The sequence below is a fragment of the Thunnus albacares genome, chromosome 9 (genome assembly GCF_914725855.1).
Source record: "Thunnus albacares chromosome 9, fThuAlb1.1, whole genome shotgun sequence".
In the NCBI taxonomy this organism is placed as follows: Eukaryota; Metazoa; Chordata; class Actinopteri; order Scombriformes; family Scombridae; genus Thunnus; species Thunnus albacares.
This window is the reverse complement of record NC_058114.1, coordinates 2,525,949-2,545,536: the sequence shown is the minus strand read 5'-3', so window position 1 is coordinate 2,545,536 and position 19,588 is coordinate 2,525,949. Positions and strand designations below refer to the sequence as shown.

At 39.7% G+C, this 19,588-nt stretch overlaps 1 protein-coding gene across 2 annotated transcripts in view; it reads right to left on the bottom strand.

The window, feature by feature from the left end:
• The window catches only part of pik3r3b (phosphoinositide-3-kinase, regulatory subunit 3b (gamma)), a 264,605-nt gene that overhangs the window by 168,817 nt on the left and 76,200 nt on the right, over positions 1 to 19,588 (bottom strand). For both annotated transcript variants that reach the window (XM_044362120.1, XM_044362121.1), the window contains 2 exons: positions 8,978 to 9,052; positions 8,564 to 8,641 (listed from right to left, as the gene is read on the bottom strand). In XM_044362120.1, the coding sequence (XP_044218055.1) occupies positions 8,564 to 8,641; positions 8,978 to 9,052 (153 nt within the window). The remainder of the gene's footprint in view (positions 1 to 8,563; positions 8,642 to 8,977; positions 9,053 to 19,588) is intronic.

Genomic DNA, 19,588 nt, shown 5'->3' with positions numbered 1-19,588 from the left:
AGAGTTTCCATACAATGCAACAACTCCCTGTTACATAACATTATTCCATAACTCATGCAGCACAAACACACAACAAAGAGAGAGTGAGAGCACTGCAGCAGCTCTGATACACCACGTCCTGCAGGCTGATTGATGTTGCATCATGCTCTAATAATGATATATATAACTTCCCGAAGCTGCTCTGCAACACATTGACGTACACTTCGCTCTACATGCTAATAAAATATCTTTACCATCATTTTGTTTAGTTATGATGTCATGATGCAGAGAGGACGGACATCTGGAGAAACTGTTGTAAAGGTCAGTTTGATTTTTGCAAAGTCACTTTCTGGTTCAACTTTGACTTAGAGCGCTTGCCGTAGTCGTGAGCACTTTTAACCCCGCTGATGTCACCTTCCGCTGGGTACAAACCCGATGACAAGCTGAAACCTACAAAGACCGGACGGACCACACATACAGATCATTTCCGCCGACTCACATTGATTACTTCAGTCTTTGACAGCCAAGAAGGAGCATAAACCTCACGACTGAGTCAACACACTGAACCGCTGCCCGGTCACTGCTGGAGTTCTGGTGGTACGACGCTATTTGGTCAGAGTTGGTGTGAGATCCAGGATGGAGAGGCGTGAGTAATGTGGACTGAAGCTAACTTCAGGTTCTGGTCGGCTGTGCGGCTCTTTGATTTGATGTCGTAGAGAAGTTCATTCTCTTCACAGCTCAGTTGTCCGGCTGCTCTCTCACACCACAAACATCTCTTGTTCTTTTGTTTATTTACCGTACGTCTCCGTCAGGTGACACACGTGAAGTCGCAAATATCAAACATGTTAGAAAAAGTCTTTATGAGAAGGACTGGCAGCGACTGGATCTTCAGATTAGAATCTTTACATATCAAACACTTTATGATTTTATCTGCCGACTCGCTCCCATCAGTTGTTTCTCCTGAATGCTTTTCATAATCAGCCCAACAGTTGTCATGTGTGTCGCTACTTTAAAAAACAGAAATGTTCCTTTTTTCCCCTTTGAATCCACCTGTAAACCCGTAACTTCACTTCTCTGAAAACGCTGCTACTTCTCAGTGACAAACGTCATAACTAAAAACATTATTATTATCAATAAAGATTAACTGTATGATATAGACTCTCATGCTGTTTATGCAATACTTAACTCTATGCGTTACGCATTTACTGAATTAGACAGCAGTGGAACTAGAGCAGCATGTGAGCATGTTTGTTTCATCACACTGCAGCATACAGATGGATGTAATTTATTATTATAGTAATGTGTTTCTGCTAAAACAGTTTTTACTGTAAAAAAACAAGATACTGAATTTGTGTCTTCTATATTTTTATCAGAAGTTACATATTTTAGGAAACTGGAAGGTTTTAAATTCTACAATTGCAACTTAAATATGGTGGATATATTATAGACTAAGTCCACTGTTTTTAAACCCAATGTGTTTTAAAGATTTAATATGTAACTATTCTGCATTAAAATGTCTAAAAACAACAAGAGCTATGTTATATATTTTGTTGAGTTGTGTACTTACATTATCCCAAATGGTAAATGAACTGTACTCTTATAGCGCCTTTCTAGTCTTTCAACCACTCGAAGCACTTTTACACTACGAGTCACATTCAGCCATTCACACACATTCATACACTGAATGGGTACAGGAGCTACCATACAAGGTCCCAACCTGCCCATCAGAGGAAATCTAATCATTCACACACTGATGGCACAGCTATCAGGAGCAATTTGGGGTTAAGTATCTTGCCCAAGGACATATCAACATGCACCCTGGAGGAGCCGGGAATCGAACCGCCGATCTTCCGATCAGTGGACAACACGCTCTACCTCCTGAGCCACAGCAGCCAAATGTTTCCAAATAATTTCAAACCCAGAGAAATCAGTAATTTTAATCAAGGTAATGGTCCGTTTCATTTGGTCGCCTGTCGATGGCGTCATACCTCCTCTACCAAAGAGTAAACACGCACAAGATGCATGTGTTTGTTTACATGTGTACATTGTGTTTGTCCACTTCAATGGCGTCTACCGAAGAGTATATACCTACAAGATAGTGCATCAACTTTGTGGTTGATTGACAGGAACTGTTATAAATTGACTTTCAGTTTTAAGCCACATTTTTATGATAAACGTTTAGTTTTTAGCTACATATTTTAACTGGATGAAAAATTGGATCTTAAATTATCAGAGAAACAAGCTGAGCAAACGTTAGTAGCAGCTCGGCTAGCAGCCCCTCCAGGAAGTCCGGTGCTCGCCAAACATCATCGGAGAAACGTTGATTTTTTACGTGAAACAGCTTTATTCAGTATTTTTACCGATTTTAATCCCTGTGTATGTTTGTTTTTAGAGAGGAGGAGACTTCTGCGGATAATTCGGCTCCTGGTAAAAACATCCTGAACAATGAACACTGGAGTAATCTTAACCCGAAGAAGCTGGTTGTTTAACAATGAAGACAACAACTCCCATGATGCCACGCTACTTCACACCGTTATCGAATGTTATTGTTTGGATTGAGAGACCCCTAGAGGCTGAAATTACATATTGTGCGTTCACCTTTCGTAAGTATTCGGGACTGTGTTTAGTTCAGCAAACAATGCTGACACCTGGTGGTAGTTGGGATTTAGTTGTGTTTTACTTCTTCCTGTTAAGACAGGAAATTATGGAAAGAAAAATAGGAAATGTCGGGTAGAAAGCAGCGGTGTTCAGCTGATCTGCTGCCGTCCTGCTGACCAGAGTTTGTTAGATGCTTATCAGCGGCTAATCAATGCATTTTCCATGTCAAACAATGATTCAAGATTTGTTTAGTTGTCAGGTTTAGATGGTTTATGCCGGTGCTGCCTGCTTTTATTGTGAATTCTTACTTTAATGCCTGTTCTTAGAGACACAGGATAGCTACTTTATGTTGACTTGCTGCAGGAAACTAGTTAAGTAAGAAACTGTAACGCAGCTCAGCTTTTTCCTTTATGTTGTAAGTATTTTGCAGTTTCATTAAACACTAAAGCGACAGCTAATCTGTACTATTGTTTATTGGCTGAAGTGTTTAGCTTGTTTGATAGCTGGATTATGTACATCCACAGTAGTGAGGCCAGTAAAGTAATAAATGAATAAATAAATGAATAAATAAATAAAGATTTCAGTAACCCTAACCCTAACCCTAATAAATAAATAGATTTCAGTAACCCTAACCCTAGCCCTAATAAATAAATAGATTTCAGTAACCCTAACCCTAACCCTAGCCCTAATAAATAAATAAATTTCAGTAACCCTAACCCTAACCCTAACCCTAGCCCTAATAAAAAAATAGATTTCAGTAACCCTAACCCTAGCCCTAACCCTAACCCTAATAAATAGATTTCAGTAACCCTAGCCCTAACCCTAACCCTAATAAATAAATAGATTTCAGTAACCCTAAACCTAACCCTAGCCCTAACCCTAATAAATAAATAGATTTCAGTAACCCTAACCCTAACCCTAGCCCTAACCCTAATAAATAAATAGATTTCAGTAACCCTAACCCTAGCCCTAACCCTAATAAATAGATTTCAGTAACCCTAACCCTAACCCTAGCCTTAATAAATAAATAGATTTCAGTAACCCTAACCCTAGCCCTAACCCTAACCCTAATAAATAGATTTCAGTAACCCTAACCCTAACCCTAGCCTTAATAAATAAATAGATTTCAGTAACCCTAACCCTAGCCCTAACCCTAACCCTAATAAATAGATTTCAGTAACCCTAACCCTAGCCCTAACCCTAGCCCTAATAAATAAAGATTTCAGTAACCCTAGCCCTAACCCTAATAAATAAATAGATTTCAGTAACCCTAACCCTAGCCCTAACCCTAACCCTAATAAATAGAGTTCAGTAACCCTAACCCTAGCCCTAGCCCTAATAAATAAATAGATTTCAGTAACCCTAACCCTAGCCCTAACCCTAACCCTAATAAATAGATTTCAGTAACCCTAACCCTAACCCTAGCCCTAATAAATAAATAGATTTCAGTAACCCTAACCCTAGCCCTAACCCTAACCCTAATAAATAGATTTCAGTAACCCTAACCCTAGCCCTAATAAATAAAGATTTCAGTAACCCTAGCCCTAACCCTAGCCCTAACCCTAGCCCTAATAAATAAAGATTTCAGTAACCCTAACCCTAATAAATAAATAGATTTCAGTAACCCTAACCCTAACCCTAGCCCTAACCCTAGCCCTAATAAATAAAGATTTCAGTAACCCTAACCCTAATAAATAAATAGATTTCAGTAACCCTAACCCTAACCCTAGCCCTAACCCTAGCCCTAATAAATAAAGATTTCAGTAACCCTAACCCTAATAAATAAATAGATTTCAGTAACCCTAACCCTAACCCTAGCCCTAATAAATAAAGATTTCAGTAACCCTAACCCTAACCCTAATAAATAAATAGATTTCAGTAACCCTAACCCTAACCCTAATAAATAGATTTCAGTAACCCTAACCATAACCCTAGCCCTAACCCTAGCCCTAATAAATAAAGATTTCAGTAACCCTAATCCTAACCCTAACCATAACCCTAATAAATAAATAAAGATTTCAGTAACCCTAATCCTAAACCTAACCATAACCCTAACCCTAATAAATAAATAAAGATTTCAGTAACCCTAATCCTAAACCTAACCCTAGCCCTAACCCTAATAAATAAAGATTTCAGTAACCCTAATCCTAACCCTAGCCCTAAGCCTAATAAATAAATAAAGATTTCAGTAACCCTAACCCTAACCCTAGCCCTAATAAATAAAGATTTCAGTAACCCTAATCCTAACCCTAACCATAGTCCTAACCCTAACCCTAATAAATAAATAAAGATTTCAGTAACCCTAAACCTAACCCTAATAAATAAATAAAGATTTCAGTAACCCTAGCCCTAACCCTAACCCTAAACATAACCCTAGCCCTAACCTGGCTATAAAACTCTGACAACTGACAGCTTGGACAATGAGAAAAGATAGACAGAGATATTTCCATAACTTACAACGAGGTTGCCCTCCTGCCTAACATTTCCTCACTGAGTCATCAGGCTGTTCCCTCCCTCCCTGCACTCCAACATTCAAACCAAACTTTTCCTCCGTGTGTGTGTATGCGTGTGTGTGTTCACATGACCTCACAGCCTCATGTCAGCACAAATCTGCACACAAGCCACCGCCTTTTTCATATATATTCCATAGGATCTGTCCATGTGTATTAAACCACTTACTGTACACACAGAGAGCCCGGTGTGACTGCGGGATGTCAACGGCGTGCATTTCTCTCCATTTTCCAGCATAACGTGCGTAGGATTTCTCCCATGCAGCCCTCTTTCTGCCTCAACATATATGTGTGTGTGCCTGTCAAGCCTGCATGCTAAATTCCTCTGAGTGCCTACATGTCAGCTCCTTTCAGTCAATTACTTTGAGTATGTGCATATCTTTGGCCCCATGCTGACCTCCCAACACTGCCCAAGGAGGCCAGGTGGGTGTGTGTGTGTTTCTGTGTGTGTGTGTGTGTGTGTGTTTTCTTCTGCACTAAATCTATTCTAAGTGCTCAATAAACTGGAAATGGAAATGTTGACTTTCTGAAGAAAACTGGATTCACTCTGAGAAAAATTTCAATCATATCAAGTCATTTATTTTCATTTTGGGTCTTATGATCCTGATTGTTGTAATCAAAAGAGTCCTCCAGATTAAACATTTAAAAAGGAAATTCCCGTTTTATGCAACCAGGGTCTTATTTTCATACTTTTGACCATTATAGGAAAAAAAACTTTTTTTTGGAGACTTTATGACTCCGTACTTTAAGCTGCACCAGGGAAGATTTTTTTTTTTTTTTAAATAACAAGCCAGCAGCCTCCTGCCTTAATAACAAAGTATAAAGAGCAGTAGCAGAAGTGGCAGCCCATAAATTCATGGTATATTTGCTCAGATAAAGCTCTTCGCTTGACTGAATCCTATCAACAGACTCTGGGGAATTTTTTGGGGGGGAATTTATGTTTTATTTTAAAACCATCACAGACTGGTCCATTGTGCAGTTCACTCATGTGTTATGTTCATTTTTGGAACTGAAATACAAAAAAAAAAGTGTTTAGACTGCTGCCTCACAGCCGCCAACAGGCTGACTGAATTTAGCTTTTGTCACTGAGATATCATACAAAACTAAACCTCACTATGAGAAGTATTCTATTTAAATTAACTACAGCAGGATGATACAAACTTGAGGGCAAAGTTTGATGACAGGCGACATAAAATTGAAGTATTTCCTTTCTACGCTGAACTGGATCTGCAAAACTTTCTCTTGTCACATAAAAAACATGGAACCGAACAGACCTCCAGCTGTTTAAGAGCAATATGTCTCTTAACAATGGCTTGGAATTTCTCAAACTATGGAAAAGTTTCTTCACAGGTCCTGCTGATCAGCAAAAAATAACAAACAACTTTGAGTTATTCTTGGAGGCGGTTTTTTGGACTCCTCCAAGGTTCGGTTTCAGGAGTGAGTCAGAGGTTCTTCAGCCAAAAGTTAGATTTAAGGTGCATCAAATATGGTCAATGTTTATTAAGTGATTGATTGTATAAATATATCATTTTTTAAACTGCTGCACTGATATCCTCTTGGAATATGTGTCACAGTTGTTGTTATCTGCTATGAGCTTCCTATCGATCCAAAACCTGCATTTATATTAATCGAGCACATAGCAAATTATGATGAAATTGGTAATCCTGCTCTTTATTATGTTAATTCAACAAAATAATTAGAAATGTTATGTAATGCTTCAGTAAAAAAAGTCGTTTTCATCCCTGCAGAACTTCCTGTCCGGCTGCTTATGTCTCAACCAATCAGAGGGTTAGAACAGCCTGCAGCCTGAGAGGCATTACCCAGGGCATAAAATGCACTAATTGAAGGTAATATGTTTGTCTCTGATTGTACAGATTTTAATGAGTCAATTAAACTTGAAATTAAAATTGGAGAGTCAGTGAGTCAGCATTAATATTATGTGTGTGACTGTAACTTTCTGATCAATAGCATCACAGGTGAGAAGAGATTTTTTTTTGTTCTCCTTCCCTGCTCCCTTTCTCCCGTCTCTCTCCTCTCCTCCTCCTCCTCCTCTTCCTCAGAGTCGAGTCGAGTGTCTGATTTTGTGATTTTCCCTCCTCTGCTCCCCAAAAATAAAGTACGGCGTCAGAGCACTCCCTGGTGGTGCCAAACCTGAACTTCAGCAACTCAAACTTTTAACAACTTTTTTTTTTTTTTTTTTTTTTGTCTCAGTGATTTCGGCTCCACTCGGCTTCATCGGGCCGATACGACCTGGAAACCTTCCCAGCAGGAGATTTGTTGTTTGTTGAAATTGAAACAGGAGAGCAGGAGGTGAGATATCAGAGCTGTTAGCTGTTAGTGATCAGACACTTGTTGCTTCTGTGTCAGTGTGTGCAGGCTGAATGAACTCTATGTCTTGCTGGGTTTAATTTTTTTTAAACTGTGAGCAGGTGAAATAACATGTTTCTGTAGCTTTTTACCTGCAGAGAACTTTGAGAATTTCTGGTTTTTTCACTTTCAGTCACACTTTACACACATGGAATCTGTAACATTCATCTATGTGTGAACGTAAAGGCTTCTAGGCATTCAACAAAACTGTATTTATACTCGTGGCTGCAATACATTCAATACATTTTCTTATCTGACGTGTGTGAGTGTCTTTTTGAAGTTAAGTTGAAGTTACTGTTTGTCAGCCCTGAATCTGTTCAGTGTGCAAAACACACACACACACACACACATCCTGCTTCCCAAGGACTCCGTAGACCGCTCCCTTCAGAAAATAATATTTAATATACAGTATATTTAATAAAAACATTGAAGTGTTGGGAGTCCTTGGGAAGCAGAAAGCTCTGAGTGTGTTGTGTTTACTTCTACAGAAGAGGAATAAACCTTGTTAACTTTGTGTTCTGCTATTTATACTATATATACACATCAGTCACATACAAGCTCATTTTGACTTGTGATGATGTGTCCGGTGCAAAAAAAGTGGATTTTCTCTTTAAACTGATGTTTATTTCTTCATTAGAAATGATGATAATGTTTGTCATTTATCTCACTTGTGCCTTATTGGTCCTATAGTAAAAATACCAGGTCTGACTGTCAGACTCTTTTGCAGACATGAGGATCGACTTTGCATAAATTGATCACTGTTATGTAACGAGGTGAATCTATTAAAGTGTCTTCTGCTCTCTCTGCTTCTCTCTTTCCTCCCGCTGTGTGTGTGTGCACAGTATATTATCACATATTGTTTGCGACCCACATGTTCTTGAATTTCTTTGCCTAATTCTGGCCTCAGGATATCATTATACTCCTTTACAGTCACAAACGCATCTTCAAAGTGTCATCTTCAAATGTCCAGCAGTAAAAAAAACCCAAACGATATTCAATTTGCAAAGTTTTAAAAAAGAGAAAAGAAGAAATTCTACATGTTTGAGAAGCAGGAACCAGCAGATATTTGGCATTTCGGATGAATAGTTCATTGATCACGGTGTGTTTACCTGAGTCCAGAGCCTGACGCAGCTCTGCAGGTCCACCGGAGGCTGCAGGTGTTCGGTACAGAGACTCACTGCTCACACCTGCAGGAGAAACCAGTAAAAGAAGAGACAGGAAGTCAGTAGAGAAAACAGCCTGATATACATTACACTTCACAAAGGATGTCAAGTCTGCGTTAAAGGCTGCAGGTTAGGTTAGGTTCTGCTGGATTATAAAATGCATCAACTGCTGCACTCAGAAGACAGAAATATGAAACTTTTTATGCAGATTTAAAGAAAAAAAAAGCCACTTTAACACACTTTATTGTTTTGTTTCTGTGGATTGAAGTTTATGCTGAACTTTTCCTTTAAACTAAGTTTTCCCATTAAATGTTGTCACTGTAATGAACATTCTCTCTCTTCACGTTTATGTTTTCTCACCGTGTTTCTCGATGGCGTCGATGAGTCTCCAAACCACCACAGGAGCCGCTTCAGACAGAATCTCTGCCTCCGCTCCTGAGAGAGAGAGAGAGAGAGAGAGAGAGAGAGAGAGGGAGAGACATTATTACTATTAATCAACATAAAAACAAGGATGATTTGCCTTCTTCACTTCTGCATAGTTACTTTTTACAATCTAGCAAATCAAAATGCATTTATAATTTGACTTTAAAATATGACTTCTTCTTTGTATTTCGTTTCTTCTGTGTCAGATAATACGAAGATTAAATGATAATTCCAGTTTTGCGACTCGGATCTTATTTATGTGGTCTGTGTTTTACATTAAAGTGAAGGTATGTTGTCTTGGCGCCGCTGACGGACATATGGAGAAACAGTAGAGCGAAAAGAAATCGAAAAATGTGGAGAAATAATTATAAGTTCACAGTTTTGAAGGAATCGTATCTAAAACGTTTTTTCATTTCATTTCATTTTTGCAAACAATCAATCCACACAAATGAACCCGAGTGTGTGCAAATGTGTGTGTGTGTGTCCTCGAGGGAGCTGCTGCCTGAACAACCAGCACACACACACACACACACACACACACACACACACACACAAACATATACACACACACTCAGCAGGGTAAAGACCTTGTAAATGTCAGTGTTGATTTCATGCTCAGGTCAAAACTTCACACGCCATAGGCTGATGGCATGACACTCACACACTCACACACACACACACACACACACACACACACACACGAGGACAGTATGTATGTCATATAGTCTCTTGTGCAAACTGAAGACGAAACAGAAAAACAACTCTCCTCCTCTGCAGCTTCTTTTTCATCCTCTGAGACTAACGAACAAACGGTATTTTTCCAGAAACGTACATCAGTCTGTGCATCCTGTGAACTCTCAGTGACTCCATGCAGTATATTTTTTGGTAGAAAACATAATCATTCAAACAAAAAGATTGAGATCAAGTGAATGAAATTGTACAGCAATGTAGTTTTCTGGGATATGGAAGTTATGGGAGGCTTTTAGAAAAAAATAGAAGCATGATGGGAGACGACAGAGACCTTAAAGAAGAAACGTTTCTGGTTTCAACATCTGGTGTTAAATATAATAAACATCTTATAGCCTGAACATAAGTCACCATATTCAGAATAGATGATACAATTATCCCTGGTATTATATGATGCCTGTATGACTGTTATTTACTAAGAAACCTGGATTCTCTGTGAACTAAAAGAAAAGATGATTGATGGGAACAAGTGTGACCACAAGTATTTTAGGGAGTTTCTGGAAAAGAACTTAATTTATTGCTACTTTTTAAAAAATGTTTTTGCTTTCTTGTGGACAAATTTCACATTTTTGTTTGCCTGGATCATGCCAGGAAATACCACTGAACACTGTCACCATTATTCCTATAATTAACACCAGAAAGAGCTCTCTCTCCGGGAAACATCTCGGAAATTATTTCAGAAATTACAAACCTGTAAAATAAAACATTACCAGATCTTTACATTTTTTTTTAATTTAATATAAAAGTTCATTTATTTTGAAGTAATCTGAATATCCACATTAATGATGTGTTCATTTAAAAGACAGGTACTAATAAACCATCAAGCTGCGGTGGAGAAGAGGAACATAACAGCCATGAAAATAATCATATCTGTTAAAAATTTCCAATATCATGTTTCTGCTGCCTGCCAGCAGCTCATCAGCTGGAGAAGATGTGAAAAGGTTAAACAACATGTGGGATTTCATTACAGCCCACAAGCTGCAGCTGCAGCTGTCATAACATCTACTATTGGGAATCAATTAGACAGAAGAGAGAGAGAGGGCATCTTCCAATTATGGATTTCCATACAAACGGTCAGCTAATGAAGGATGTATTGTGATGGTGGAAGAAGCTGAGGTGGTGCAGGGTATGAAACAAGGTCGCCTCCTTTTACATAATATGTCTGTACAGCCTTCATATGGAACTCATGATCAATCACATCATTGGTTTGTCTCGAAAACCTTGAATATTTTGCAGTTTTTGCTTCCCGGCTTCAAGTTAATGAATTAGAAGAACCGAAACCTGACGATAAATTAAAGAAACTCTCTCGAGAACTGAAAATATTTGTCTGCATATGTCACAGTTCATGCTCGCACATGCTCAGTAGCGTCTGCTACACAGAACTACTCTCTGGAGACTGAAAACACGATGCTGTTATTAGTGTTTGGAGCCGTTTCACAACTAACTAACATGAACTAAACTCTTCATGATGAAGGAACATGTGACCCAGTGCAGCGCTGTGGCTCAATGACGTGTTTTTTTGTCATTTTTGGACGATAACGGAGGAATAAGATACATCAGGCACGCGCAATACTTGTAAGTAGATCAGTTCATTGTTGATTTGGCTCTACACAATAAGAAAAATATAGAAAATCACCAGTTTTATTCTTTAAAAATGACCAAATAACGGTAAAGTTGAAGCAAGTGGAATCTAAAACAGAGTAAAACAGTTTGATATGATTCACTACTTTAAATTCTGTTAAAAGTGAAACCTCCAGATTCAATAAATGACTCAAAATGGTTTGAATTGAAACAGCAGATGTGATAAAAATGTTATCTAACTTCGATCTCGCTCCTCTTTATTGTACATTATATGTATTCGCCTCCCAGTTCAGTCAAATCTATCTCACATGTATGCAGCGTCTTCACCGGTGTGCCGTTAATAATCTATTCATGTCTTTGTCTCTTTCCTTTGTGCCGTCTCTACTTCTTTCTTCTATCTATCCTGCCTCGCTCATGTTTTGCTCTTTTTCTCACGGCGGGTTTTTCCTCTCATTCATCCTGTTTTTTTTTTTTTCTCCCTCCGCTCATCGTTTTCATCCCAGCTCCATCTCTTCCGCACATTTACTCTTTCTCACCCTCGTTTCCCGCCTCAGCTCTACTCTCGCTCTTTTGTTGTTGTGCTGTTGACAGTTGTGTCATATCACAACATGCACGCACACACAAGCGCGCTGCGGAGTGACAGTCACGCCGAGTTAAATGACGCTTGTCCTTTGATTCGCACACACACACACACACAGACAAACACACGCATGTGTGTAAACACATAATCTAATAATCTTATTAATCTTTTGTTGAGGAAACAACAGCACACACGTATCTGCTGTGTTTACAGGTGTACAGACCTGTATCTGCTACACTGATTGTGTTTATCTGAGCCACAAATGTGCATATTGTTTCAGCTTTGTGTGTTTTTGTGTGTGTGTGTGTTTGTGTGTGTGTGTGTGTTTTTGTGTGTGTATGTGTGTGTGTGTGTGTTTGTGTGTGTGTGTGAGCAACGAGAAGCGGCAGAGGAATTTCCGGAGATATAGGTCGTTAAACGTACAGTGCTTCCATTAACGTCACTGTCACAACGTATCACAGAGGCAATATCTCACCCAGAAGAGAGGAGAGGAGAGGAGAGAAGAAGAAGAAGAAGAAGAAGGAGGAGAAGAAGGAGGTGAGGACAAAGGAAAGAGAAGTTAAAAGAGGAGAGAAAAGAAGAAGGGCGAGAAGAGTGGAGAAGGGAAAAAAGAGGAGAAAAGAAAATAAAAAACGAAGAGAAGAAGGGAGGAGAGAGAAAAGAGAAAAAGAGGAAAGACGAGCAATAAAAGAGACAAAGAAGACTGCAGATAAGAGAATAAAGGAGATCCAAACAGAGGAGAAAAAAGAAGAGAAGAAGACATAGTAGAGGATATAAACAAGAGGACAAAGGGCAGGAAGAGAGGAAAGGATAGGACAAAAGAGGAGAAAGAGGAGAAGAGAAAAAAGAGGATAGTAGAGGAGAAGAGAGGGAGGACAAAAAAGACAAAGGGAAAAAAGAACATGAGGGACAATAGAGGACATATGAGAGATAAAAAGAGGACAAAGAGGACAAAAAGAACTAGAGAAGGAGAGGACAAACGATGAGGAGGGTAGAGGACGAAGAGGAAAATAGAGAAGAAGAGAAATGAAGAGGAAAAAAGGAGGAAAAGAGGAAAGACAGAAGAAGAAGAAGATGTCAAAAGAGGACAAAAAAGAGAAAAAGAAGGACAAAGGAGGAGAAGAGAGGGACAATAAAGAAGAGGACATAAGAGAAGATGAGATAAAAGAGCAAAGAGAGAGAAAGGAGGACAAGAAAGAAGAAGAGAATAAAGAGAAAAGAGTGAGACATAAAAGAAGAGGACAAAGGAGAAGAAGAAAATAGGACGACAATAGAGTAGAAAGGAAGAGGTCAATAGAGAAGGGGACAGAGAGAGAAGAGAAGAAGACAAAAAGAGACAAAAGAAGAGGACAAAGGAGAAGAGGACAGAGAAAGGAGAGAAGAGAAGAAGAGAGAAGAGAAGAGAGGAGAAGAGAGGAGAAGAGAGGAGCGACAGAGAACAATGAAGCTGAGCAGTCGTTCGTCTCTGCAGCAGATCAGCTTCCTACCAGCTCCTATAGAGAACGTATGGAGCTGCACACAAAGACACAGACACACACACACACACACAAACACACAGTAGGTACCACATTCAGCGCGCAAAACAGGCGGCCATACACACTCATAAACACTCACACGTATATACTGTACATACAACTGTGACAGTGAGAGATGGAAACACACAAAGACCCTCAGTGAGTGTGTGTGTGTGTGTGTGTGTGTGTGTGTGTGTGTATACTATGGGAGGTGCACTGAAAACGAACACATACACACCCTCACACACAGAAGGATATCAGCTACTTGAGTGCGTGTGTGTGTGTGCACAATAATTTCAGTGCACCCGGAAGCTGTTTCAGTGTAACAGGAAGTTGTTTCAGTGTAACAGGAAGTCACCGAGTTCATTGGAGAAAGAAAGAAAAACAACAACTTCCTGGACAGTAGCGAGGAGGAGATTGTTTGGTGCCGCAGCTCAGTGAAGTGTCTGGCTGCTATAGATCGGATGCAACGCACGACACGGACGAAAAAATCATAAATTTCGTCAATATCAGAAGCAACACATGGCTGATCACAGGCTACAAGGCTGGTTACAATTAATAGTAATAACTGCATCTTCATCTTCCAGAAGTCAGTTTATTGAAACAGGAAGGTTTAAAACTCTATCTGCCTTCTTGTTACACTACAAACAGCCTCCAGGCACACTTTACACACACACACACACACACACACACACACACACACACACAGGTAGCCTATATCCTGCTGTGTGTGAAGGTGGTATATGTGCACATTTTCAGTGCATAAGTGCACCTTATCAATGTGCACGTGCACATATTTCAATATTTTCACCCTGATCGGCCTCCTATAGTATACAGACCCCCTCTTCAACCCCCCCCCCCCCCCCCCCACCCAGCCCCCCCACCCCAACGGTGTTCTGTCATTATGTCATTAAGACATGCTCCATTGCACTATACTGCACAGACCTTTACAGCACTGTTATACACACACATTCCCTTACTCCACTCTGTGTCATTGCATCCCTGCTGTATGAACACAAAGAGACAGATAATCACATGTAAACACACACACACACACACACACACACACACACACACACACACACACACACATCTGTGTTCTCCCTACAGACAGCTGTGGTCTCCGATCGGCGATGTTTGGAAATGATTTATTGATCAGTGGAGTCCGGCAGATGCTGGCGTTATGAAGTGGACCCTGAACACTGCTGTTCTTTTCAATTTAAACTGAAAATATATATATATACACACACACACACACACACACACACACACACACACACATCGAGATAAGAGAGTAGAGTTATAGATTGAGACGCCTGTATTACAGTCTGGTGCATATGGGGCTGCAGATAAGTCATATATTAGGATGTTCTCTTGATGTATAATACATCACATGTAGGTCAAATACTTAAACACGGAGCATGTAAGAGGGAATTCATTTATTTTTGATGTTCACAGGAGATTATAAGTAAGTTTTATCTTTATCTAGAGTCCCTGTGCAGAGAGTCAGAGTGTCTGATCTCCTTTTTTTTTGCAGGGGAGAGGGGAGCAGTGTTGAGTCAGTCCCTGCAGTGCTCTGCAGGGACACCAGGGGGCAGCTGACTCCAGCCCTGACTGGACAATACTGTGGCATTTTATCAGGAAGCTGCAGCATTGAGGGAAGGGTCAAGCACCACAGCAAGAGTCTTTTTTTCTTTCTTTTCATGTCAGGAAGACAAAAAAAAAAAAAATGTCACCACAAATTGTTCCCACATGGAAATATGACTGAATGAAAGTGACAGCTGCAAAATAAAAATCGGACATTTGTGTAATTTGACCTAGAAGTAAATTGGCTTTAATTTAAGAACTTGTTTACGTACATCGATATTGCAACACTGATAGCTGCTGTAAAGAAGAATATTCCAGTTTGTTTGGTACAAACTTAAAGGTGCTCTATGTTTCTGACCTCTAGTAGCGCTGTAGAGCAGTTTTTTGTTTGTCTCGTGAACGTACACGAGGACACGGGTGACGAAAACCACAGTCCTGCTGATGGTTTCACACTATTCCACTGACTTACAAATGGCTGTAATGCACCAAGAAACAGCAATGCAACAACAAAGGCAGAGAAGAAGAAGAAGAAGAATGCAAACTAGTAAACATGGATGTAAACAATGCAGGCAACACATTCATTTGACCTCAAGGTTACAAACAATCAGTTTAGTAAACATAACTTGTGTTTCCCTCGAGGTACCTTTAATAAAACCTCTTTTACAGCCTGTTTTCTACTCAGCGTACAAGGACACGGCTGATTTAACGTGTTAATGACTTTCGTTTAAAGTGGCTCGTATGTAGGAGTTGGTTATAAAGTTATAAACTAATAAATATCTATAAAGTAATGTCTTCTATGACAGCAGATCACATGATCATGACACCTGAGTGAGTTTTATTTGCTGAAGAAAAACTGAGATACAGTTGAAAGCACCAGAAAAAAAAAGCCAGTAAGTGAACCCTGACTTTAGAGAACGTCCGGATGTTTTCCCAAAGATGAAGAATGAACCTCCACACTCTTCTTTTATTGAGATCTTATTTCATGCTCAATCAAACGTCCGTGCTCTGAATCTGTCACCGTCACATTCGAGCGGTTTAGATTCTGTTGTAAAGAGGCCACAAGAAAGCTCAGAAGACATGAAAAGGAAGAAGAAGAAGAAGAAGAAGAAGAAGAAGAAGAGGCTGGAAAACAGAACAGTAGAGAACAAAAGAAACAAAGCAAGAGATGTCAAGAGATGGAGGAAACCCAGAGAGCCTGGCAATTGAAGGAGGAGGAGGAGGAAGAGGAAGATGAGGAAGAGTAAGGGGAAGAGGAGAAGAATTATATGAGCAGAGGTAGAGAGGAGGACAGGAGATTGTCATTTCAAGCCTTCACATTGCTAACAGGATACGGCCGTCACGCTTCAGCAGCCTGCAGGTCACCTCGGCTCTGCTCCTCATCTCTCTCTCTCTCTCTCTCTCTTTCTTTCTCTATTTCTCTACCTAACTGTCTGTCCGCCTCATATCCACACCTACAGTTCATTTTAACCCCCCCCTCACCCCCCCTCACCCCTCCCACACACACAACAAATCCACAGAGAGAGAAGTGGCGTTCCTTCAGCAAATCACAACACAAGCAGAATACAGATTCGGGATTCTGTGAACTCATGTTTGGTTTTGACTTTCGCAGCCACACGGGACACAAAGAGGGCGTCTGGTCAGGATACTGGTCAGGATACTGGTCAGGGAGGGGGGGAGGAGGGGTAGATGATCCACAGTTAATGCCAAAACATCCCCCACCACTCTCCTTCTCTACTTTTTCTGTTTTGTTGGTCTTCAACGTAAAAAAAAAAAAAAGCTGCTTTATTTCCAGGCAGAATCCAGTTCTAAGTCTAATAAAAATGAACATTTTTTTGATATCTAGGTTACATAAAACTATCGTTTCCAAGACTATATTTCAGCGTGAAGCAGGTCCCAACCACATGTTGAAATATAGTGATTGACATGCTGTTGATACAAGGCTGTAGCTGCCTCTGAGGACAACCAATCATGCTCATATTCCCCATTTACATATAAATGAAAACACATGAAAAGTTAAATACGAATGATAGATTTTTACTTTGTACTCAAATATTTTTCTTAGGGGGTTAGGGTTAGGTTGAGGCTGTTCTGAGGGAAAATGTTGCCCTGGTTAGAAAAACACGTTTCATCTAAATCATATATTTCATATTTATTTTTGGTTTTAAAGGTTTATCTTGCACGTGTTGAATGTTGTACATGAGCTGGAGTGACCACACCTGGAGATATTAAACCTTCCTCCAATGATTTCGGTGCACTGATAACATTTCGCTGTATCACTGTTTATCTTAGCGATAATAAAGCATTTGTTCCAGCATTTTGATGAACAGAGTCCAAAACATTTGAACATATTTTCCAACTAAAACAAAGCAGCCGCCTCCGAGGCTTGTGCCACCTTCCCAGTACGATGGAGTTGTTGGAGAGTGGAATTATGTTTGCTTGATGCTCGAAACATTTCAGATATGCAATCAATTCACGGATGTCACTGTAGATAGTTTTCACACAGGCTGTTTCTTTAGTGCAAAACGTTTCCCACGGAACCCGTTCACCTTTAAAAAAAAAAAAACGAGAGTTAGCTTCGCCTTTTCATCCCAGTCGGTGCAAACAGCCTGATGTTTCTTCCTCATGTGTGCAGAATCTTAAACAGCACACAGGAAAGACCCTCCACAGTGGTGATATTAGCGGCTAAGCCTAGTGAAATCTTGATCCTTCATCTCCTCTCCTGACCAATCTCCCACGACAGCCTCCTGGTCTGAGGAAACCCTCCCCCCGCCTCCCCCGGCCTCTGAGCTCCCCTCAGAGTCCCTGACAGACAACCGAGGCCACAAGGCCGGCCACACACTCATACACGCTTACTGTATGTTGCACGCTATGACACGGACATGTATGCAAACATGCGCATACATTAGCATACATGCAGTCATGTGTAGGCATGCGAACGTCTGGAAATTCAACTTTCCCGATTTCAAAGTGGTTGAAACACTGATTCACATTCATGAAGCGCAAACAGTCAGACAGGAGCTAAATGCTATAGATGGTGTCTCTCACACAAACAAACACAAGTCATTTGTCTTGCTTTGTGGCCACATATACTGCACTCACACTGCATATGCGTCTTAAATGCACATTATATCCATCTTCTAGGCTGCACAGCACTATTACCACGTTCATGTGAGGCTCCATCTGTGCTAAAAATGCGTTGACGCATAGATTTATTTCGGTTTTCGTCATATTGATGTTGGAAATCGCGTCTGTTGTTTATCTTTGTTCACAGCTTTTGACACGGAAGAAAAATCCATATTGAAAGAGCGGCGAGGGACATCAGACAGATGCTAAAAAATTGAATAAAATTCAAAGAAATCAATATAAAACAACATTTTAGATACAAACAGAAGCTCGTAATGGATGGTAATGTATAAAGACGATGAACAACGGGAATGAAATGTGTAAAAAAGATGAAAAACAACGTATGAAGTCTACATGAGAGTCATCATGTGCTGTAGCTGTTGATGAAACTTCCACTGCTATCATGGTCTTTGGATGTGTTTTCCCTCCTTCCACACAGACATTGCTTTCCATTAATGTCGACACACAGTAAAGATTTCATGTCTGCTTCAAAACTGTTTTTATTACACACTGACTTAAAGATGCTCCTGTAGAGTTTCCCAGTAAACAAACTCATACATTCAGTATACTGGAAGGCTGCTGGCTATACCTACCACACAGCAGGTGGTAAGCTTTTATATACATCTCCAAAAGTGTGAAAAATAACCATGGCCTGCTGTGTTCTGCACAATATTGCAAAGCAACAATGGTGGTCCCCCCACCACCACCACCCACCACCACCTGAACTCATGGAAGTAGATGGTTTCCTGACCAGAGCCGACAGCGACTCATTTTACTTTTTTAACATGTAAGCAGATCATTTTTCATACATTGTGAAATTATCTATATACTCAAGGCAGAAAAATGATGTTTATTTGATAAATTGTTTTTATTTCTAGTTTTTCATTTATTTCTTTGAGAGTGTCTTTAATCTGTGAAAAAGTGGAAGAGATATGCTGAAGATTTGTTTTTCCCCCGTTAGGATTTATACGTTTTTATCATTTTTTTTAAAGGGAATTTTTAGATATACAGTATATCTTTATGCTTTCTGTTGTTGTTGCACTGCTGTGGGCTGCTGTGCAAATACACAAGAAAATGACAATAAACTAAATCTTGAATCTTGAAATCTTGAGCTGATCTCTGCTCGGGTGGATCGTCGTGATGGTCCAGGAGGTGGATGGTGGTCCAGGAGGTGGATGGTGGTCCAGGAGGTGGATGCATCTGAATAATAAAATAAAGACTGTTAATACATTTGTTTTTTTGTTTCATTTATTCATTACCAATAATTTAAAATAAGTGTGTAGCTTAAAACAAAAATGGGCACAGTAGGCTATAGATTAGGTAAAATTCAAGTGTTTTTTTAAAATATGTTCAATGTGGAATCAAATGTAATCAACTTAATTAAATGCTTAAATGATTCTTACCATTATTACCATT